This window comes from Dendrobium catenatum, unplaced genomic scaffold (assembly GCF_001605985.2).
Source record: "Dendrobium catenatum unplaced genomic scaffold, ASM160598v2 fragScaff_scaffold_490, whole genome shotgun sequence".
Classification (NCBI taxonomy): Eukaryota; Viridiplantae; Streptophyta; class Magnoliopsida; order Asparagales; family Orchidaceae; genus Dendrobium; species Dendrobium catenatum.
Genome location: NW_021318952.1, coordinates 404,903 through 428,445, shown reverse-complemented (window position 1 = coordinate 428,445; position 23,543 = coordinate 404,903). Strand labels below are relative to the sequence as shown.

General features: G+C 35.8%; 3 protein-coding genes across 3 annotated transcripts; 2 read left to right on the top strand and 1 right to left on the bottom strand.

Annotated features, from left to right (window-relative positions):
* The first annotated feature begins 285 nt into the window (after positions 1 to 285).
* LOC110114254 lies at positions 286 to 1,034 on the top strand. The gene has a single exon (XM_020847071.2). It carries the CDS (start codon positions 334 to 336, stop codon positions 751 to 753), a length of 420 nt encoding a protein of 139 aa, XP_020702730.1. The 5' UTR covers positions 286 to 333; the 3' UTR covers positions 754 to 1,034.
* Positions 1,035 to 9,713: 8,679 nt separating this feature from the next.
* On the bottom strand, positions 9,714 to 10,589 carry LOC110114227 (uncharacterized mitochondrial protein AtMg00810-like). The gene has a single exon (XM_020847030.1). It carries the CDS (start codon positions 10,587 to 10,589, stop codon positions 9,714 to 9,716), a length of 876 nt encoding a protein of 291 aa, XP_020702689.1.
* A 6,109-nt stretch (positions 10,590 to 16,698) lies between these two features.
* LOC110114255 (NAC domain-containing protein 86-like) lies at positions 16,699 to 20,509 on the top strand. Its single transcript, XM_020847072.2, has 6 exons — positions 16,699 to 16,855; positions 17,945 to 18,222; positions 18,308 to 18,640; positions 19,285 to 19,722; positions 19,810 to 19,891; positions 20,000 to 20,509. The coding sequence occupies exons 1-6, from the start codon at positions 16,699 to 16,701 to the stop codon at positions 20,410 to 20,412; spliced, it is 1,701 nt and encodes a 566-aa protein (XP_020702731.2). The 3' UTR covers positions 20,413 to 20,509.
* The last annotated feature ends 3,034 nt before the right edge of the window (positions 20,510 to 23,543 follow it).

The following is a 23,543-nucleotide window of genomic DNA, read 5'->3' as shown; positions in this document are numbered from 1 at the left end:
AAAATATAGCCAACCTAATAGCCCTTCAAGTATGCGCAAATTCTTTTAAACTAACGTAATCTTAGGAAGAAAATTTAAAATTTTTGCCTAACCTAACTCCAATATGATTCGGCCCCATGTCTCCATCCTCGATCTAGTATCAATTCCTTCCTCTCCAACTTATCGAATCCAATTCCTTCCACTTCCCCGCACCCAACGCACCGCCATTCCACTCCCACTTAAACAAACCCCCAAAGCATCTAATCCCTTTCTATCTCAACATACCTCATCATCACCTCCACCACTATAATACATTCATCTCCAAGCCCAACCTCTTCCGCATAAAAATCAGCCATGCCTTGGTTCCTCGGTGAACGAAGAGGTCCCCAATGGAAGCAGGGATGGAGAGCTCAGACTCTCAACTCTCTCTCTCTCCCGCCGGCACCTCTCGTCGCAATCTTCGCCATCGTCTTGCTATTCCTCTCGCTGCCTTCCTCATCGAGGAAGGGATATAGGGAGAGGGTGGAGCGCGCAGAGGTGGGGCTTCGGCTGCTTCTGCTACTCGTGCCGCTGATGCTTGTATTTGCGGCGAAGTTGTTAGTTGTGGATGGGAGGTTGGTGCTACGGCCAAGGGTGCTAAGGGAGGAGCAGGAAGGGATACATAGGGGAGGAAGCTCGCCGTGGGTGATGGCGGCGCTGGTGGTTTTCCTGCTTGTTTTGGTTTCCTTTCATTCTTCGTTTGAGTCGCAGTGGTTCAGGCCTCTGTGGCGGTGATTTTAGAGAGAAATAATTGGGTCAGGTCACGCAATGTGTTCGAAGTCCAATAAAAATGTGCCACATTACTTACTATTCGATATTAAGCAATACCAATCAGTACCGAGCTTAGTACCAAGCTCAGTACTGCTCGGTACTCAATACCTCACAGTACCGAACTCAATAATGCTCAGTATTGTAAATACCGAACGTAAGATGTTTTCGATAACCTGACCCAATAATTAAACAAAGGGCCATTTGGAGGTTGTGTTGTATACTTGTATGTAGAGGAAGGTGCGTGTATGTTTGGCGGGTTATATTTTGTTATAGATTACCGTGTATAAATATAATATTATATGATAATAAAGAAAAAAATAATATTAAGATATTTTGATTAAAAGTGGTTAGCATAGATCTAACCCCTTTTTGAATCATTTAAAAACAAATTTAAATATTTTGAGATTTATCATAAACAAAATTTTAATTAGAATATCATAATGTTTTTTTTTTCTAATAGCATAGAAGAGGTGACTCTCATCCTCTCTTGATATTATAAAACATCATATATTTATGTGTTCGATATGAAAAATCATTTTAAATTTTTTATTAATTAGATATAATATAAAAAATGGTAAATTATTTAATATCCTCTCGACTCAAATTTTAATTCCGCCATTATATATTCGTATGTACCTTATTACGAGAAGCTGGCTTTTTTATGTAAGAGAAGTATGGGTGATGTAACATATAGGGGTGTCAATTTCGGGTCACGGGTCGGGTTCGGGTTGAACCCGAACTGACCTGAGTTCAAACGGGTCAACCCTAACCCGACCAGGGTAGAGAAACGGGTCGAAAAACCGAACCCGGACCCGACCCGGCGGGTTGCCGGGTTGACACGACCCGACCCGGTTTGGGTGGCCGGCGCCGGAACCGCGGCGGCCGACGGCGGCGGACGCGAGCGCGACTGCCAGCACGCGGCAGCGCGCGGGGGCAGCGGGGCAGCAGCGCGGGCAGTGGGGTAGCGGGCAACAGACAAAGGGCGGGAATTTGAAATTTTTTAAATTAAACGGGTTGACCCGGCAACCCGCCGGGTCAACCCGAACCCGACCCGTTTTTTGAAACGGGTCGATTTCTGGAACCCGAACCCGACCCGTTTTGAAATCGGGTCGGGTTCAACCCGGATTTTCCGGGTCGGGTCCGGGTCGGGTTTTCGTGTCGTGTCAAATATTGACACCCCTAGTAACATATGAGATGCGTTCATATTTGAATTTTGTTTTGGGTGTGGGTTATGAATAAAAAATGCTTATAAAAAAAACATTTTCATAGAGTTGATATTAGGAATGAAAAAAATATTATTAAATAAAATTTTGAATTTGTATTTCATCGATGAAGTAGATATTTTGCACTGGTCGAAATATTTTTTATACATTTAATGTTTATTTTTCTTGTTAAATTATATAGGATGTTTTTAATGAATTTGATCAGATATAATGAAATGGTAGCTTTAAAAAGAGAAAATGGTGATTAATATATTGATGGATTCGATTGTAGAATTTGACCTGGCAAGAGAAGGGAGGAAGCTAGCAAATTTAAATAACTCAAATCTCTATTTGAATGATTTGTGTCGGAATAATTTATTTATATCACTCAACTTGATAGTTTTTTTTAGTGGAATCTGATTGTGTGGATCAATTGAGTTGTTTTTGTTGATTCAAAACTAACACTACAAAAATAAGGATTCTAGGCATCATTCAAAGCGGTGATTTGCAAACTGCAGCCATAGATCTATTTAGACACTGGTTTTAACCGGTGCTAATAACTAATTAATATCTGGTTGTGCATATGTATCCCTTGCCCTAGCTCTACGTGTGCAATCTCCTTCGCGATTGGCCCACTTTTCTGCTCGAGCTCCATTTGGCGAGCATCCACGAGCGACCAATCGTCCCAATGCCTAGCCAATCCACTGCAGCCGCCACGCGTGCACAGTCTCCTACCGCTTTAGATCCATTCGGCGATCTACTGCATCTTCCGCCCGAGCTCCATTCGTTGAGGATCCAATAGAGACCGCTTGTCCATACACCAAGTCAATCCACCACAACCATCATATCTTAGCTCGTGGAGGTCGTAGCTTGTCCTAGCTCCGCAAATTCTCTCTCTTTCAATCTTCTTCAGGTAAGTCCGCCAGCACGAAATCCATTACATGATATTTCATAGAAGAGTAGATGATTGTACCAATTTAAATTATGATTTCTCTTTATTAAGAGATTCAATAGTTTTCTCAAGTGTCTGAATTGTAACGACTTGATTATTTGGATGACTTCACATTTATAGAGTTCAAAGTTTGTAGTTGTTCAAATCTGATTTCAATCAACAACTTTCGAATACTTTTCTAGTTCTTATAACGAGTTGATTAAAACATCTCAAATTTTATTATTTTATAAGTTGATTATTGGAAATACTGTGAAACCAATTTCAGTTTGAATGTAAATTTTGTGAATTGAGCGTCATGATTTTATTTTCCAAGTTTTTTAGGAAAGTAGCTATTATTTAAACAACCCTTATGTGAATTGAAATTGTCTTTGTGTTAATTTATGAAGATGAAATAATCGATTTTGTTGTGTTAAATGCTTCTAGTTTTGAAGTGAGGTTGCAAGTTCAAATTGAGCTTGAGATTATAAGTATTATTTATTATATATAAGCATTGCTTGCAGCCTCTTTTCTTTTTGGTGCCCTTACTATACATACATATATATATTACTATACATAATATAATATAATTAGGCAAAAGGCGAAGTACAAGCTCTTAGATAACCAGGTAGTGAGGGCAAGGGGAAAGAGGAGGATGGAAGGGAAGCTCTTAAGTAGGGCTGCAAACGAACCGAGCCGAGCTGAGTTTAGGTATGTTATGTAAAATTTACATAAATAAACTTCCAACCATTGTTCGTCATAGTGATTAACAAATATTTTACAATGACTTTCCTAAATAAATCATTAACAAGCATGTCATCATCTCCTTCACGGTGCCAAAGCTTTAAGCTGAAAATCCTTCTCAAGGATTTTCAGATTTTTGTATGAAATAGTTTGGAAAATATAATTAAAAAAATCAATTTGTATATTCATTATACCAGTTAAAATTGTATAGTTCAAATGCAATTTTCTCTCTAACTTCAATCATTTCTTTAACACCTTTGCCGTCACCAAACTTTATTTCGGCATCTAACACATTAGTTTGTTCAACTTTCTCTCCTACTCTGCATTAATGTCTCTCGATGAATAAAATTTTCATTAATCTTACAGTCTAAAAATTTTGTATCATTTCGTGATGTATGTCGCCAAATAGAATTATGTAATCTCATGGTAGCAACAACAATAAGACGCTGCTTCTTAAAGCTATAATTTGGCATCTCTCTTAATATTCACTATTTCTTTTTCAATACACCAAACACTCATTCAATTACACTCCTTAGTGAGGAATGTCTGCTATTAAAAATTTCTTCATGCCCCCTTATCGTTCTACTATCTCTTCTAAAATATGGTATGTGATATCTTGTTCTCAAGCACGGCTTCAAATATCTCCCATCTAAATAGGATCACAATCTCTCTACTAAATTATTCAAAAGACTAATTATAATTTGAAGAGGCCAATTAAGACATTATAAAGCTACTTGAATTCACTAACAGTGATATGCACTAGTGCTTTGAGTCTTTATAAGAAGTTCGCTCTCATGACTATATTCCGTAATGAATCAAACATATGAAATAAATTTATTTGAAAAATATAAAAATTTTGAAGTAGAGCGCATTGGTGTTGATATGACGAGCACTGTAGCGTTAGATCATAAATAATATATATATATCCTGGCTCACCCCACCAACTCCCTCATTTGGTTGTTTGACTATGAAGAAATTAAAATAAGAGAAGAAGTGAAAAGAGAGAGAAAGGTCTTTGGATCATATTTATTAGTCATTCATATTACATATTTTATTTTATTCGTTATAAGTGACTAATTTCTTATTTATGCTTTCAATAATTTTAATTTCTATGGATTTTGTCTCTACTAAATCAGTCAAAAATGCATTATCTCCTAATTTTATAAGCTTTCACCATGCAAGTTTGGATATTATAATTTAATCATTCTGAATAATTGATATAATTTTATTACATTTTAAATGAAGTGTTGAATGATATTATATACATGATATAATAACTCCACGTGATACCGTACTATCCACATGATTTACTAATTGGGAGTCATAAAGAGTTGTAAATTGATTGAGAGTTATAAGGAGTCTGGACGACTGATTCATGCAATTCAAAGATAGTTATAAAGAGTATATTGTTTAGAAGATATTAGTACAGGATCAAGATACATTTAGGATACACTCATTGAATATCTGAATATTGATATCGACACTATTACAGACACTGTACTACTGTTTTGACTGACACTAATAATGTTTACTATATCATTAATACTATTTAATGTTATTGATCATAATACTAATATAGTTATTGACATTAATAGTATAATTGATGATGTAATGAATTGAGATGTAATGAACTATAGAATGATAAATTGATACAGATAATCGGTAAAGACATTGATACATATATTATTTATATGATTTATAATCTTGCATATATTCCAGTTATAAAATTTTAATTATTTGCTAGGTTATGTGCTCCTTACATAATTTTATATGTTTTAAGGAAAGGATAATGATCTTATGATATGAGGCTTCGAACAACATAATTTTTATAATTTCAATTCTAGATAAAATACAATCATGTTTTTTTTTCTATTGTTTATTAGTAAGCTTTAGTTAAATTGTTAAAATGAAAGATCGATATAATTATTCTAATATAGATCATGGAGCGTAATATATCCATATTATTGATTTACAAGTCATTGGCAGTCGTCAATGGTTTATTTCATTATAGGATTTGAAGTGCTTGAGGCCATCTTTGATGAGTAAATATTAGTAGTTATGTGTGGAATCTTATTGTGTCAATCAATCGAGTTGTATTATTTTGTCGAAACTCAATTCCAATGGTCTAGATCATCGGGGGTCCTTTGTCTACTAGAGAAAGCGACAGAGAGCAAAGCGTATATCACTTCGGCGCTATGTACTTGAATGATGCAGCGCTACAACTCAGGAAAGCTACAAAGAGTAAAGCTCTACGGAGCTTCAGACCACGGTGCTGCGGCATTGTCAAGCAAATTGGAGACAAAAAATGGAGTGTCATATGGCTCCAAATGTACTTGGCATAGACGCTGTGAGACGGGCTGAGCAATTTTCTTTCTCTTTTTTCATCAAGGGTTACATCCCTTAGTAATTTTAATTTGGTTCTCTTTGTTGTTTTAGTGAGAGAATGGTATACAAGAATGAAGACAGACAATGAAAGAGTGAGAGAGAATGAGAACTATACAAATTTCTCCTAGTTTTCATAGTAGATTTCTTGTTATGATATTGTTTCGTAATTTTTTCCCTATTTCAGATTTTTTCATATTAATCATAGTGTTCTTTTTTTCGCTGCATTTTCTCTTTCTTATTTGCATTTGATGTGTGGTGTATTGGAGACCGTTTGGTAACTCAAATTGCTGTTTGAACCTTCCGACAGCACTTTGAGCCCTTGATTCGGACTCATTTGGGCTCGGATTGGGTTGATCTTGGTGTCGTTGGGTTTGTATTTCCGAGACGTTCAGTTTGACTGTAAGCTCGCTGAAATCGGAGTTCAGGTGCTCCCGGATTTAATTTTTAAGGTTTTCAACTAACTTTTGCCTCGAGATTCGTGCCCGATCAAGCTAATTTTGTGATGACGTATCAATTATTTTTTCTAATAATACAAAAAATTTATAATTATTTATAAGTTCTTGTTTAATGATATTTACCTTTCATTTGGTATGACTTTTTACTACTTTTTTAAGCTGATTTTTAATAAAAAATTAAAATTTTTATTAAAAAAAAATTACTTTAAAAAGCAATAAAAATACCGTCCCAAATGAAACCTTAAAAGTTATGTGTAATCTGATCAAAACTGCTTTGACATCCATGAATATTAAAGCAATTAAACACGTCTATTTGGACCACAATATATGAACTGGGCTCCTCTTCCATAGGAAAAATTATTAGGTACGGAGTGCAGACGGGGTGAGAACCGTCTGCACAGACACAGAGTACCGAGCGGTACCCAACGATACCGAGTGGTACCGAACGGTACCGAACACTGTTTTATACTAGTGTGCAGACGGTTCTCCCGTCCGCACTCCGTACCTAATAATTTCTCCTTCCCCATAGACTTCCTGAGCATTGCTGGCCGACAAGCAGCGCACTGTAGCCTTCCCAAGTCTTATTTTCATACCCGGATGATAAGGAATCTTGGAAGCTGTGATATTTGTGATGTTAAATAAAAATTAGTCTCTGAGACGTAAAATTTGTTTATGAAATTTTGTTGCATTCCCTTCAGACAATAATTCTAAATCTATTTTGATTATGAAAATCTTATGATCATTTACTCAATTAATATATTTTTTGAAGAGCTTTCATACTTAATTAAAAAAATTAGAAGGACTAAACACACTCAGAATCCATATGAAAACGTGTGATATACATCTTTAAAAGGTATGATAGGGCATTGCACTCCTTTGGTGTATGTCTAATTCATATAGACTACTTAGAAATCATTAATGACAAGTTTTTTTTCCCCTAAATTGAAAGTATTCAAAGGTCAAATGAACTCATTTCCTTTCAAAGTGTAAAGACTCATGCATTGCTTAAATATTTTGTGCTAGTTTTGTGCAATCAAAAATTGACGACCGGGCCACCTTTCCGTTCACCAATATATAGCTACCATTTTAAAATTTACTAGTATAAACATCATAGGAGAGTGTCAAAATCGGGTTTCGGGTCGAACCCGGAAGTGATCCGGATTTAAACGGGTCGATCCTAACTCGACCCGGTTATGTAAACGGGTCGCAAAATTCAAATCTGGACCCAACCTGTCATATTACTAGGTTGATCCGACCTGACACAGCTGGATGGCGACGGCGGGACGATAGATGGCGGACGGCGGGGCGGCCTAGCAATCGACGCAACGCGCGGGCGAGAGCGAATAGCCTCCGGCGGTGAGCAGCCTCAGACGCGACGCGCAGGCGGGAGCGAGCAGCTCTGCTGTGACGCAGGCAGTCTCGGGCGCGGGCATGGGCGGGCATGGGCAACTCAGACTCATCGTGCGGGAAGGTGTGTGCAACTCGGATGCTGGCGTCGGCAGGGGAAGCACGGTTAGCTCATTTCAAATGGGTTTTCGGGAACCCGAATTTGACCCGTTTTTTCAAACGGGTTGAATCTAGGAACCTGAACCCAACCAGTTTTTTCAAATGGGTCGAATCCGGGAATCCGAACCCGACCTGTTTTAAAATCAGGTCGTGGCTAACACAAAATTTTCAGGTCGAGTTCTAATTAGATTTTTATATAATGTCAAATATTGACACCACTAGATCAGACCCTTATAACTATCTCTTTCTTTTGCTTATAAAACAATCAGCCAAGTCATACATAAATTAAGTTCTCTCTCTATATATATCAGTTTATAATCAAATAATTTAAAAAATTCTTCAAAAGATTCAGCTAATCGATAGAACAGAAAACAAAAATATTCTCTCCCTCTATATAACCATTTCATTTATCAATCATGTTGTTGAAAGGAAGAACTTTTCTTTTCCCTCCACCAACGCCACCCATCATGATGAGTAAGGCACTCAAGCATCGATCCCATCTCCAACCAAAATCATTATACTATTCCTCTCTATAATGTAAATGCATATGCTACTAAAAAACTATACAGTACATTATAGCTTTTTACCTCCTGCTTATAGTTTTTTATTTCTTCTATTCCATTCTATCTCTCTTTTGTTCATCAAAGACATGTGAACCTTTAGTATGTACACAAATCGATGTATCAATCTCGGGTTCCATTCCTATGTATTGCATCATCATTGTATTCTTTCTTTTAATAAAAAACTATAAAATGAGCTTTTACTTTAAAAATACGATTAGCAATTTTTTACTATGTATGTTTTGGCTGCAATTGCATATATGCTTGGAATTAGGAGTGTCAATTTTGGATCACGGTCTGATTCAGGTCGAATCCGAAATTGACCCGACACTATTCAGGTCAACCCGAACCGACCTGTTTCTGCAAACAGGTCGATTTTCCGGACCCAAACCGACCCGCTTCGGGTCCGGCTCAACCCGACCAGACCCAAATGACCCGGGTCGGACAAAAAATGCTAGTTTTCGGGTCCAAAAATGGGTCAAACTCCGTTTTTAGGTCAAAACAGGTCAATCTCGGATTGTCGGGTAAAAAATGGATAATTTTCGGGTCAACCCGAACCCGACCTGATTTTTGAAACAGGTCGAATTGTTGAACATGACCCGACCCATTTCGGGTTCAGTTCAACCCCAATCCGAAATTTTCAGGCGGGTCCAATATTGACACCCTTACTTGAAATGTATATTGTCAGTTCATACATTTTTCTCTCCCTTTTGCATCTTCATTTAATTAAAAATAGTTCAAATATTCTTTTGTCATGTTATTAGACTCTTCTAAGATAGTTCATGAGTTTTATAAATCCTATATTTTTCACATAAAATTAAAAGCAAATAAATTTTGTAGAATTGTGAACATGCTGATTTACTTGCACTATTGATGGAAGTCATTTTCAATATAAATTATTAGAAGAATATAGTTTAATTCTACCAATTTTGATGCTTTGTTACACGCATATTATTGAATTTTGTGGAAATGCAAGATTTGGAGAGAGCCGGCCAACGGCGGGAAACAGAGGATATGAAAAGGAATTATTATCTTGTCTAATGGGATTACAGGATTTTATTTATAGATATTTGCCAGCCATAGGTGTACACGTGTCCACATTGCATTGGGTATTACAAATGAGGAATTAAGCTAAATGCTGAGCTTAGTTCTCTAATAGCCCCCCGCAAACGAACGAGTCTGGAGTGATCGTGAGTTTGTCCCGGAGCAGTTTGAATCTTGGTGTGGACAGAGGTTTCGTCAGTAGATCAGCGATTTGGTCGACGGTTTTGATGGGAAGAAGTCGAATGTAGTTGTTGGCTAGATTTTCGCGCAAGAACCGGTGGCCTATCTTGATGTGCTTGGTTCTTGCTTGGAACACAGGATTGTTTGTGAGGGCAATAGCCGAAGTGTTGTCACAGTAGAGCTCGACGTGCTGATTGTGGTTGATGCGAAAGTCAGTGAGCAACCGCTTGAGCCAGATGGTGTCGGCGGCGGCGGCGGCGAGTGCCCTATACTCGGATTCAGTAGATGACCGAGACACGGTTGTTTGCTTCTTGACTGCCCACGAAACCAATGTGCTGCCGAGAAATGAGCAGTACCCGGAGGTGGATTTGCGAGTGACTGGATCGCTAGCCCAATCGGCGTCGGAGTATGTACGTAGGCGAAGATCAGATTTGGTGATCGGGAGACCGAAGTGAGTGGTTCCTTTTATGTAGCGGATAAGCCTCTTCAGTAAATGAATGTGACTTGGCTGTGGATCGTGCATATGTTGCGAGAGGTTGTTGACGGCGTAGGCAATGTCCGGCCGTGTGATTGTGAGATATTGCAATGCGCCGGTGAGCTTTCTGTATAGAGACGGGTCTTCCAGATTGGAATCAATCGGGATGTCTATTGGCAGCTTGGTACACGAAGGGTTGGCTGCGGGTTTACAGTGAAACAGATTAGACTGCTGAATGATATAAGTGGCATAGGCGTGCTGAGAGAGAAAGTACTTATCTGGATGTTTTTTTAATTTTGATGCCAAGAAAGTGGTTGGCATCCCCGAGGTGTTTGAGGGCGAAGGTGGCGTGAAGCTTTTTGAGGAATTTGTTTGTGAACACGGGTAGAACTAGCCTTGATATTCAGGGAGGGTAAACTTATAAGTAAAATTGTAGAATTTTGTTTGATTCATATTTGTTCATATCATTGATCATTGTAAGCTTCGCAGATTTGTGGGGGTCCAAGGGGGCAGCGCCTCCGGAACAAAGTTTGGTTGTAAGAATATTTTTGAATTCTCTTTACTAATTTTATTGTATTTGGTTCATCATTTTCTAAAAACAACACCTCTATAAAATGTGTTTAATTATGCTGGAGGCAACTGCTCTTGGGCAAGCTCTCCCTGGTTGAGTTAGGTGGCATTTTTTCATATGTTACGACAGTTATTTATTAAAATTAAAATGATATTTCTCATAAAGTATCAAACAAGATTAATGTTTCATTTGGGAGGGATTTTTTATTATTTTTTAAAATAATTTTTTAGTATAAAATTAATATTTTTTACTAGAAAGCTTCTTTAAAAAACAATAAAAAAAGTCATTCAAAACCAAGCCTAAGGTTTCAACTTTGTTTGCAACAGTTTCCTTACTATTTTCTACAACAATTTTTTAGCTCAATTTTTTTTTTGAAAGCAATGAAAAATAGTGGTTAAAATTGTTCCAACTTCCAAATGAAATCTTCATTTGGAATAATTTTCTTGTTATTTTCTACAACAGTTTTATAATATAAAACTTTATTGAAAGTAACATACAAAGAATTGTTAAAAGCTGGCCCAAACAAAGCTTACATTTGATCAATTAGGGCCTACTTGATTTGAGATTGGTATGTTTGCTTAAATGAAATAGATAGTGAGAGTTATTGGTCCAATATGCGTGAGTTATACAATTAGATTATAAGAAATATTATATATATATTATCATTACGAAGGAACTCGTGCCGCAGATAAAAAGGATATGGGCTCCATCCCAATTCCCAACTGATTCTGTGCGGCCACGATGGAGATTTTTGAGGGGAAATTATTGGGTTAGGTCATCGAATATAGCTTATGTTCGGTATTCACAGTACTAAGATTGGTACTATGAAGGACTGAGTACTGAGCTCGATACTGAGCGGTACTGAGCTCGATACTACTTGTCACTGCTCAGTATCAAGTAGGAGGTGATGTGGCGCATTTTTATTGGGCTCCGAACACATCCGGTTACCTGACACAATAATTTCCCTCGTTTGAGAGAGTGTTTTTATGCTGGTAAAAACTGTTGCTGATATAATGTTTGGTAATACGACTTCTATAAAATACATTTTTTTAGAATGACGTATTTATGCAAATCTGATTAATAAAATAATATTAACAAGAAGAAAAAGAAGTAAAATTATGACCAATAATATAATAAATATTTAACAACTGAATCGAACTACTTATATACAACTGCTTCGGTTCGGATTTTCAGTTTTACCCCAATGACCAAAATTTTTAAATTATTTTATATCTCAATATTTAGAAAAAAAATATATACAAATAGAAAGTCAGAAATAGATTTAATGCATCATGTGATTCTATTGGAATTGTTGCGGGCTAGAAAATACGCTGCGATAGAGGTTTAATTCTGCGTCTTAGCGTTGAACGGATAACTAGCTTATAAAAATATAAAAATATAAGATGTATAGTTTATATTGGATATGTAAATATGAAGTATTTTTAAATAAATAAATTTCTTTTATTTAAAAGAAAATTTTAAATTTTGATGACTTTTATTAGAGGTTTTAAAATAGGTTGACAGGTTAGGTTCATGTCCTATCTGTATCCAATCAATTTGAGCTCGACCTGTTTAATAAACAGTGCAAAAAAACCAACTTGAACTAAACCCGCTAATAGCTTGAATCATCTAAACCTGACTCGTTAATCTATTTTGATAAAAAATAAAATAAAATATAACTTATTTACTATAAAGTTTAAATTATTTAATAAAAAATAAAAAGATTATACTCTCACAAGTAAAAAAAATATTAAATTGGTCATTTTATGTCAGAAGCTAGTTCTCAGATCAACTTGAATCCAACCGGTTAAATAAATGAGTTGGAAACGGACTCGACCCATTTATTAAATGAGTTCAACAATGTTGTGTCCTAGAGTGTTTGCGGCGGTAGAGAAATATAAAGTTTAGTGTCTTAGCGTTGTACGAAGATCCAGCACACAATCAGATAAGAGAGAGCTAGGGTGTAGCATTTATAAGAGCACCATAGTTTTTACGTGGAAACTCCTGAAAAGGGGGAAAAACCACGGGGCCTGGCCCAGTTTGAATGAGTCCACTAGAATTTGCAGTTGATTACAAATGAGCCCCTTCCTTGGGAGAAGGCATTGGCGTGATGGCACAAATGTACATCATATAGAGCACATTACATGGTGAGAGTTACAATATAGACATGTTTGTTTAGTCGGCACGATCATAGTTGATAGGATAAAGGTCGAAAAGACATTTTTCGGCAGGAGACAGAGGTCTGAAAGATCGTAGTTTTATGCGATGTAGGTCGGAATGACCGTAATATGCACGAGATCGAGGTCAGAAAGACCGTTGTAGTAGGGCGATACTATGGTAGAATTCTGGGCATCATGTGGTGTTCTGATAGAAGTTCGGGCCTTAGGTGATGGTCTGATAGAAGTCCGAACCTCGTGTTGTTGTCCAGCAGAAGTTTGGGCGTCAGATGGTGGTTCGGTGGAAGTCCAGGCCTCCGGTGGTGGTACGGCGGAAGTCCGGGCCTCATGTGGTGGTTCGGCGGAGCACGACGTCAGGCAGTGGTCCGGCCGAAGTCCGGGCCTTAGGTGGTGGCCTGGTGGAGCACAGAGCCTCAAGTGGTTGTCTGGTGGAGCACAGGGCTTCAAGTAGTGGTCCGGCGAAGCAACGCATCAGGTAGTAGTGCGGCGGAGGTGAAAGCCTTAAGTGTTGGTCCCACGAAGCAATGACGTCAGGCGGTGGTCCGGCGGAGGTGATTGTCTCAAGTGGTGGTCCGGCTGAGCAACAACGTCAGGCGGTGGTCCGGCGGAGCTGCCTGGTGGAGCTCAATGCCTTAAGTGGTGGCCTGGTGGAGCACAGGACCTCAAGTGGTGGTCCGGAGGAGCAACGACGTTAGGCGGAGGTCCAGAAGAGCAATGACGTTAAGCGGTGGTCCGGCGAAGGTCTAGGCCTTAGGTGGTGGCCTGGTGGAGCACAGGACCTCAAGTGATGGCATGGTGGCACAGGGCCTCAAGTGGTGGTCCGGTGGAGCAACGACGTCAGGAGGTGGTCCGGCGGAGGTGAGTGCCTCAAGTGGTGGTCCGGCGAAGCAACGGTGTCAGGCGGTGGTTCAGCGGAGGTGAGGGCCTCAAGTGTTGGTCCGGCGGAGCAATAATGTTAGGCGGTGGTCCGGCGGAGGTGAGGGCCTCAAGTGGTGGTCCGACGGAGCAACGGCGTTAGGCGGTGGTTCGACGGAGGTGGGGGTCTCAAGTGGTGGTCCGACGGAAGTCCAGCGGTGGTCCGACGAAACTTCGACGATGGTCGCGGAAGGGCTTCTTCCTTCTCTTCCTTCTCTTCTTGTTTCGGCCTCCTTTCAAGAGGAATGAGGGGTCTATTTATTGATTTCGGGAGTGGCATGACCCATAAATAGGTGAGAGATTAAGGGTAAATGGGGAGTGGTTGGATGGACGGCCGATATTAAATCCTTTGATCATACATCGTTCGTTAGACATTTGAAGGCCTTAATGATGTCAGAATTCGGCAATCTTGAGCTCGTTGGATTTGTCTCGTCGAGCCGCTCGATTCGACTATAAGCACGTCATGTTTGGAAACCATTTTCTAACACAAATTGTGGTTCAAACCTTCCAATAGTGCTTCGGGTCCTTGATTTGGACTCATTTGGGCTCGGATTGAGCAAATTTGGTGTCGTTGGATTTGTATTTCCAAGACGTTCAGTTTGACTGTAAGTTTGCTGAAATCAGATTTCGGATGGTCCCAATTTTAATTTTGGAAGTTTCCAACTCTATTTTGCATCGAGATTCGAGCCCGATCAAGATAATTTTTTTATCAAGCAAAATTATACTAAAATAGATATTTTTTCATTATATCTTCCCTGAAGAGATATTTATATTATCAATATATAGCTTTTGTCTTAAATTTAAACAGCTGACGAGGCTTGACTTCTTAGGAGTAAATATTAACCTCTGCAAAAAATTATAATTATTGAACTTTTTTAGTAATTTTCAAAGTTTGTCCTTTTTGTTGAACGTTTTTATACAGTTTTTTCAATACTTGTTTGTTAAATACTCAGTAAATTAAATATTTGTTATTAAATTAGCTATAAAAATATAAATAAAACAATGAGAAAAAAAAAGAGAAAGAAATATCCACACATTTTTATGACGCTCTTATTTATTTATTTTTAAATATTTAGATTAATTAAGACAAATTCATACATATTATATATGAAAAACTCAAAATTTTTTAATTGATAGTCGAAGCTAAAAATACTGTTGATTACCCACATTTTGAAAATCAGACCGAACCGGCCTGTTCAACATGTTCAATCGTGAACCAGTCTAATGGTCGGTCCAGTTCACCCTTAAAACCGAGGTGCATCAAACCAGTCAGAACCGGTTGCACCACCGGTTCAACTGGGAACCAGTCTCGATTTTCTAAAACCGGCTGGTCCAATTATTTTTTTAATTAATTAAATAAATTATTTAATATTAAATAATGATATACTTAATCATCAATATAAATATTTATATTAAAAATCTTAAATAAATATTAAAGAATAAGATTATATAATTAATTGCAACAATATCACATTGCTCCACATGAGCTCATATCATGTGCAAAAACAAGAAGATATATAAAATATGCAAAGCAAAACATAACAAGTGATGTGGGACTAAACCATTCAAAGCAAAAAGCCCTCATTGGTTTCATGTATACACCATACAAAGCAAAACATCTTTTTTTAATAAAATTTTTAATTAAATTTGATAATATGAATAATATTTATTTATTTAGTTGATAAATTTATTTTTTTCTTTATCCATTATTTTTATATATTTGATTATATATTATTTTTTTAATATGAATAATATATTTTTTTTTTTATTTTGGAATTTTACTTTTTTTAGTTAATAATATTTTTTTCTATTTAAAAATATATTTAATTATATATTATAAACAATTAATTTTTATTATGAGTTTTTTATATAATTTATATTTATAGTTTATATCTCAATATGTAATATAAATTAATAATAATTTATATTAAAGTATATAGTTATTATATTTCATTATTATTTTAATTTTATTATTTTTTTATAGTAATATTATTATTTATTACATCATTTAAAACCTCTACTTCATCCCATTCCTTGTGCTAACCGATTTTCACAAACTTGCTCATTACACGATTTTATTATTTAAAAAAAATTTAAGAGTATTGGGTCCCGCGTTAACTACCAAGGCCTTTAACTGTCAAGACAATAGATCGATGTGAGTGTGAACGAGCGTCAAAGCCCGCGAAAAATTCCATGAACGTGGACCCCGCGCTTTCCACCACTTACTGACTAGACATATAACCGTGGGGCCCAATATGAACCCTTTCTCACAAATGGAAACTAGACACGTGTCCAACTGCTTCCGTTAGACAGAGCAGTAAAGGACAAGAACAGAAACTAGGATATTTGGATATAAAGAGTAAAGCTAAAAGGATGGATAGAAGGGAAAGAAAGCTTCATGTGAACGACGACGATAAAGAATCGTAGACGCCACCATTAAATTATTTATTGCAAAAAGAAGGAAAAACCTTACTGCAGCAAGTCTTTATAAAGCTAAAGAGGCTCTTCACCAACCCTTCTCCACTTCCGAATTCTCACAAGGTCTGTCTTCTCTGATCTACGCGTTTCATGTAAATTCACACACATATGATATCTTCTTCTTCCTCTGTTTCTTATATTTGTTTTCTCTTTCCTTTTCAGTTTTTTTTTTCTGTGATTGAAGAGGAGTTTAGAACTGAATCTTCTTTAGGAAATCAAGTCTTCTTCATATTTTTTAGTTGGGAGCAACTGTAATTATAGAATTGGAGGATTACAATATTTAGCTGTAATGGCGCCTATGGCTCTTCCTCCTGGCTTCAGGTTCCATCCGACCGACGAAGAGCTTGTCGCTTACTATCTCAAAAGGAAGATTAATGGAAGGAAGATAGAGCTTGAGATCATACCTGAGGTCGATCTTTATAAATGCGAACCCTGGGAACTGCCTGGTATTTTCCCTAACTCTACAAGCTTAATTATTTCACAATAATTTTGAATCTGACGCCTACAATAAACATATAGTAGAGTTGTACGTTATTCACTATTATATACATATCAAAATATATATTTAATATTTGTAGCAGGAGTTTATAATATTTATTATTACAATATATTCTTATTTCTCAAAATATTTCTTATTATTTTTCTTATTTTTTAAATTTCACATACTATTTAATTAAATAAAAATCATTTTACCGTAAACAACTAAACATAAATATATATATATAGTTAGATTCTATATTTTTTTCGTGCAAATATTTTTGACGTTTTTATAGTAAATGGAATGTAGTATGTGAGATCCCAGAAGAAGTGTTGCACTTTCACTATTTTCCAGTAACAGTTAATCACATTCAAATAGACAGTATATGGACTTTTTTCATTTAATGAGGCCTTAAATGATTTAAAGAAGTATATGGACTTTCTTCCCTTAGAACTTACTGTAGCAATCTTTGACAAAAAGCCAAAGCCAGTTCTCGAGAACTTTTAGTCTTTCGGAGACAAGATAAGAAGATCCCATCTATATGTATATCATCCACTTTTTTCTACTTTATCTCTCACAGCGCCGGTTAGCTTGTCCTTCAATTTTTGTCTTCTTCCTTTCGGTAAAAGGTAAATATTTCTTTAAATTGTATTTTCATAATTATTCTGTTTGGACGACAAATGTCATCCGGAAATCAATCATAATACGTCGTATCACTATTTATTTGATACCGCGGCTCAATACTGCTGACGTGACGCATTCTGATTAATCTCGAAAACGCTTCCGAATGATGCTCCGCGTCTGATTCTCGCACAGAATAATTTCTCAGTCAATAAAAGCTTCATTATTATTTATAGATATATATAGAAATTAAAATTTTAAAATTCCAGTAGTCTCTCAATCTATATACAATTTAAGGGAAAAATAAGTGGAAGAGTACAGAAAGTACTAACTTCTTCTTAAAACTACTCTTATGTTACTTTCTAATTAAATATAATAAACCTCTCTTATTTTTAATCCTGATTAGCAATTAAAATATAAAAATGAGTTGTTTCAGAGAAATCATTTCTACCAAGCAAAGACCTTGAGTGGTACTTCTTCAGCCCTCGGGATCGGAAGTACCCCAATGGCTCGAGGACGAACCGCGCAACTCGAACTGGTTATTGGAAAGCAACAGGGAAGGATCGGAAGGTAAATTCTCATAAGAGAGGGGTTGGAATGAAAAAGACCCTCGTCTACTACCGCGGCCGAGCTCCTCATGGCTCTCGGACAAATTGGGTCATGCATGAATACCGCCTTGATGAAAGCGAGTGTGAAACTGCTTCTGGGTTGCAGGTGAAGCTCTAATAGGGCCAAGAATTTAATGGCAATTCATTATTATTTTCAATAATTAATGGATTAAAATGGTTTTTGTTATTAGGATGCATATGCGCTATGTCGTGTATTTAAGAAGAGCACACCTGGTCCTAAGATTATAGAGCATGTTGGACTAAATCAACATGAAGAACAGTTGCAATTGGAAGCATTTGATCTCACTCCTGATGAAAGAGCAGATCATGATGATTTAGAAAGCAGCAACGTCTATAATCTTTTTCAAACACATAGTAGCTTATCTCAAAGCTTGGTTCATGGCCCCTCATTTGATGCAAGTGCCTCATGGATGGAACACTTTCTGGCAGAAGAATCATCAGTCGTAAGCTCTACAAATGTTCCCTTTCCAAGTCCTTCATCATTTTCCTCTATGCTATCAAAGGTAACTGTTTTTCATACTGGTTAAATTTTGTTTGTTGTTTTGTTAACCTTAAAAGTTAGTTTTTTATATAGATTAATTAGTTCATTACACTGGACAAAAATACATTGTTTATGCTGTGTTTGATTTCAGTAAATGTTTCAGCATATTACATTATTAATAGTAGCAAGGCTTGTAAATATGAGGATGATCAATGTCAAAATGGGAGTGATTTGAATGGACGGCCGATATTGACCCCTTGATCGTGGACCATTTACTGGTCATTTAAATGCCTAATGATATTAGAATTCATTGATCTTGAGCTTATTGGATTAGTCTCATCGATCCGCTCGATCCGACTATAAGCATGTGACGTTTAGAATACATTTTGTAATCCAAATTATGGTTTGAACTTTCCTAAAGTGCTTTGAGTCTTCGATTTATTGGACTCATTCGGGCTATGATTGAGTCAATTTTGAGACTTTAAGTTCGACTATAAGTTTGGTGAAATCAGAATTTAGTTGGTCCCAAATTTAATTTCAAAAGCTACAACTAGATTTTGCCTTGATATTCATGCCCGGTCAAGATAATTTTTTGATGATATATCAACTATAAAATAAAAAAGAGAAGCCATTATCATTATTGATCATTTTAATTGATTCATGCAGGTAGATGTAGCACTAGAATGTGCGAGATTTCAAAATAGATTCTTAATGCCTCCATTGGAGGTAGAAGACTTGTCACAACTCGAAGCTTCAAACTCAAAGATCTTCGAATCAGGTTTCTCTCAGTTCAGCACAACAGCAAACGAAAGTTTTCAGGAAATTAATTCAGTTGCATCAGCTTCCCATGAATTTTGCAGAAACCCTAACTTTGATGAAGACATGTGGGCACTCAGAACTTCTTATAGCTTCAATGAATTCTTCTCTCCGGTTGAAACTACTCATGACTTAGGTTCTCCAGAAATCATTGCTAAGCCAAGTGCAATGGGGGAGAAAGCAACCTTTGTCGACATTAGTGAACTGGAGGAAGAGTTCAACCTAGAACAGAAGAAGGTAGAGAACTTAAGAAATGTGAAAATGTTGGAGGGGAATATGATAACAGAAGTAAGTATATTGAATACCCATTATTTATTTATTCATTTTGTTATTATCATTCATATATTTATGGATATATGAATTTTTATTAAGCAGATAAACATAGAATTCCAGCCAAGTCGGCATCAAAAGTGCAGTCCTAATCCTTCACCAGCACAAACTTCTATGCTTGTTCAAGGTATACGTGAACTAATATTTTAACTTATCGGCAGCTTAATTTCTCTTGTTTTTGTCAAGCATCGTTTAGTTTGTATCGGTCATTCACCTGTACTTAGATTGATTGCAGGAGATACTCATGGAGGAATCAATGATAGGATAATCAACCTAGAATCTCAAGCAGATCATGACTTCAATCCGGAACAGAAGCAAGATTTCCATGATAATGTTAGTAGTTATGAAGGTTTTTCTTCCTTTGATGTTCTTGAGAAAGTTGAGTTCAACCATGGGCTGTTTGTGTCAAGCAAAGCTGTAGCCAAAACATTATTTCACCACATTGCACCATCAAAGAAGATCAATGTTCATATGAATCTTATGGATTTTGAGGTTAGAAAATTCAAATATCCTTCAGAAGATGGATCTTATAAGGTGTCTTTCTTTCAAAAATTGAAAGAATTTATTTGCAACAAGATAATTGGGATCAAGTTAGGGTGCCATCTTGGCTGCATTTTGAAAGTATGTAGGAGCATTCATGTTTGGTGATATGTGGAAGATACTTCTTCAAGGTTTCAACCTGCATAATATTCATCAATGGCTGAAGGAAGAAATCAAAGAACCGAGGAAGGATCAAGTCCGTATGGAATGATGATGCAAAGAGTGTAATTTGGTTTGATAGAGCAAGAGAAAGATGCAAAATATATAGAGAAGGTTTCTGAATGGAAAATGATATTTTCTGTCTCTTTGCCTCTGCTCTATATGCTACAAGCATGTTCAAATTAACTGTTTCTGTTTCGAGAATGTTCGTCCATTAATGGCTTAAAATTAAAATGACTGAAACTATTAAATCTTCAATAGTCAAAGCTAAGAAGTGGGGGTCATTCTATTTGAGTATTGTCGATCTTAGTAGTGTTGGGAATCAAACAACACAATGAAAAACAAATATGAAAAATAAAACAGCAGAAAAGAATATCAGAATTTAACATGGAAAATTCAAAATTGGGAAAAATTACAAAGCCACATCGCTCAAAAAAATCTACTATAAAAATTAGGGAAATTGTACATATCAGTTTCTCACAATTCTCTCTCTCCTTTTCTCTCTTCTCTTCTCACACCGTTTTACACTCAGAACGTACAGACAAAGAAATATACTTGAATACTCCAAAGAAGCAACCCTTCAAGTGATATAAGAAGAACAAGGAATAAAATTACTTAGCTCAACCCGCAATGCTACGGCTTTGTACCCTTGGCACTGGAATTATAGCGTTGTGACACCGTACTCTCTTTCTTAGAAGAGATCCATAACACTTTTGTGTTGGATTTATAGCACCACGCATGGTGTTGTACAAACAAGAAATTTTTTTTTGGAGGCTTTTCCCTTGAACTCCCGAGCAGAGGGTGCACCCTCCAATGAGCTCCTCATCGAGCTCAAATGATGGAATTGAGGTTTGATTCAACAGTACAACTTGATTGATCAATACAATCAAATTCTACAAATAACTAACAAGAATTAGGGCCATTTTGAACATTATGTTGATCATTATTAAAGGGAGGGTTAATGATGTTGGAAGTGGGGTTTAAATTAACACAGTATGGACGAGCAGGTGCAGATTTATAATGGGGCCCTGGGGAATGGGACCCTAGTGGCCTAATAATTAAAAATCAGCCCATTTCAAATTCTATTAATATAACACTTATCATATATAAAATTAGGTTGTTTGACATGCAGCTGAGATCTCTTAATGTTTTGATGTATCTTTTATGCTGGCCGAGCTCTATGAACTGCTGCTTCTCGTCGTTGAATGCTTGCTTCCTGAATGGCTGTACTGATCAGTTTTTCATATATATCATTTTCGTTGTGTTATTTCATATGCTCTAATTGGGTTTTTTTGGAGATTTCTCTGCAGGTTACCTTTAGCTCTTTCGCGTTTTACCCTCTTGGTTATCCAGGTAGTCTAAATTTAATATATAATTAATTTAAAATAAGTTAGAATATTATCTTAAACTAATTTAAATTTAGTTACCATAATTATTGTTCAAAAATTAAGACTCAATTTAATTAATTCAAACAAAACAATATTAACTATAAAAGTAATTTATTTGAACTTAATTCATTAACATAATCTTATAAGAAAAATATTAATTTCTCAATAAATAATGAGAACAACTATAATTTTTAAAGTATTTTTTTATAAATTTTTATTAAAATCTTATATATCTCAAGATTTACGATTACACTAAAGAAAAATATTATTTGAAGAGTTATTTAATAGCTAGTATTAATTTGTACCCCCATTTAAAAAAATTGGCTCCGCCCCTATAGATGAGGAGAGTTTGAAACAATATAATCATTTTATTGGGACTACTTAGCGGCTTAGGTGTTCCACTTGGACTGTCTGTTCCCCTTATTCTTCAACTCCATCAGGTGAAGGTTAATTAAAACATCAATTCCTGAATAGTGTGGCTATGTATATGGCAAAGAGTAAAAAAAAAAAAAAGGAATATATTGAACTCCACATTTTATAATTTACATCCAATCTTTAAGGAAAGACAATTTTTAGAGAGTGCCAAATGTAAGAGAATAAAGAGATTAAAGGTTTATAAAGTAGAACCTTGTGGGCCCCCATAAATGAATTCGTCGATTGTTTGTTAAATACTTAGGCTTAGTTTGGTTATTTGTTACTTTTGTAAAAGACAGTTTTAAGAAACATTGATTCAGAAAATGGAGTTTTCTAACGGAGAAGCATATATAAAAAACTTTCTTAAAACAACAAAAAAATGAAAAAAAAGAGTTATTAGGAACGTGATTTGACGAACCAAACAATACAGAAGAAATAAATTTGTCATTTCAAAACGAAATAAGCACAAAAAGCTTTCAATCAAACGAAGCCTTATAATGCTCATACAACAAAAATATAGAAGGTAAGAAAAAAATTGTGGGTCACAAAAACCTTCTTATTATTATTTTTTTTTTAATTTTTCCGTAAAAAATTTGAATCGAAAAAGTAATAGCATATGTAGCTAGTCCTAGCAAATTATGATAAAGCCTACCCAAATGATTTGAATGGTAAGAGAAGAGCTTCTCTGATGAGAGGAATCACATAAAGAAGAATTAGCCCTTTGAACAGTCTTCCAAAGCTTCAAAGAAACAGATATATATTTATAATAAAGAAATGATCGATCTCACAAAGTTTAAGTAATGAATAAAAGTAATTAACTATTACTCTTGCAAAGTAAAAATTTCATTGACCGCCTCACTCTTACGCAAAGAAAACCCCCTTCGTAAAATTCTCTTCCTTTTTTATATTTCAATAAGAACTTTTATTTAATTTCACAAATTTTATTCGTGAACTGCTATGAATTAATTTTAATCAAATTATGAAATAAAAATTTTTAATTAATAAATCAATGCAATCACATACTATTGTTTTTTGTAAGATAAATAAATAATATTCGTTTGCAAAACAGATTTAGAAAATATTGTATTGTAACTCATGATGAGATGTCTTTTATCCTTATGGTCTAAATTTAGATTTCTTTTGAGATTGTTTTCTTTCTAAAATATATTTTTTTTTTACTAAAAAATTGCTTTAAAAAGCTTTAAAATAGCTATCCCAAATATAGCTTTAGTTAGAAATATAATTAATATATGACATTGTAGTTTGAAATATAAGAAA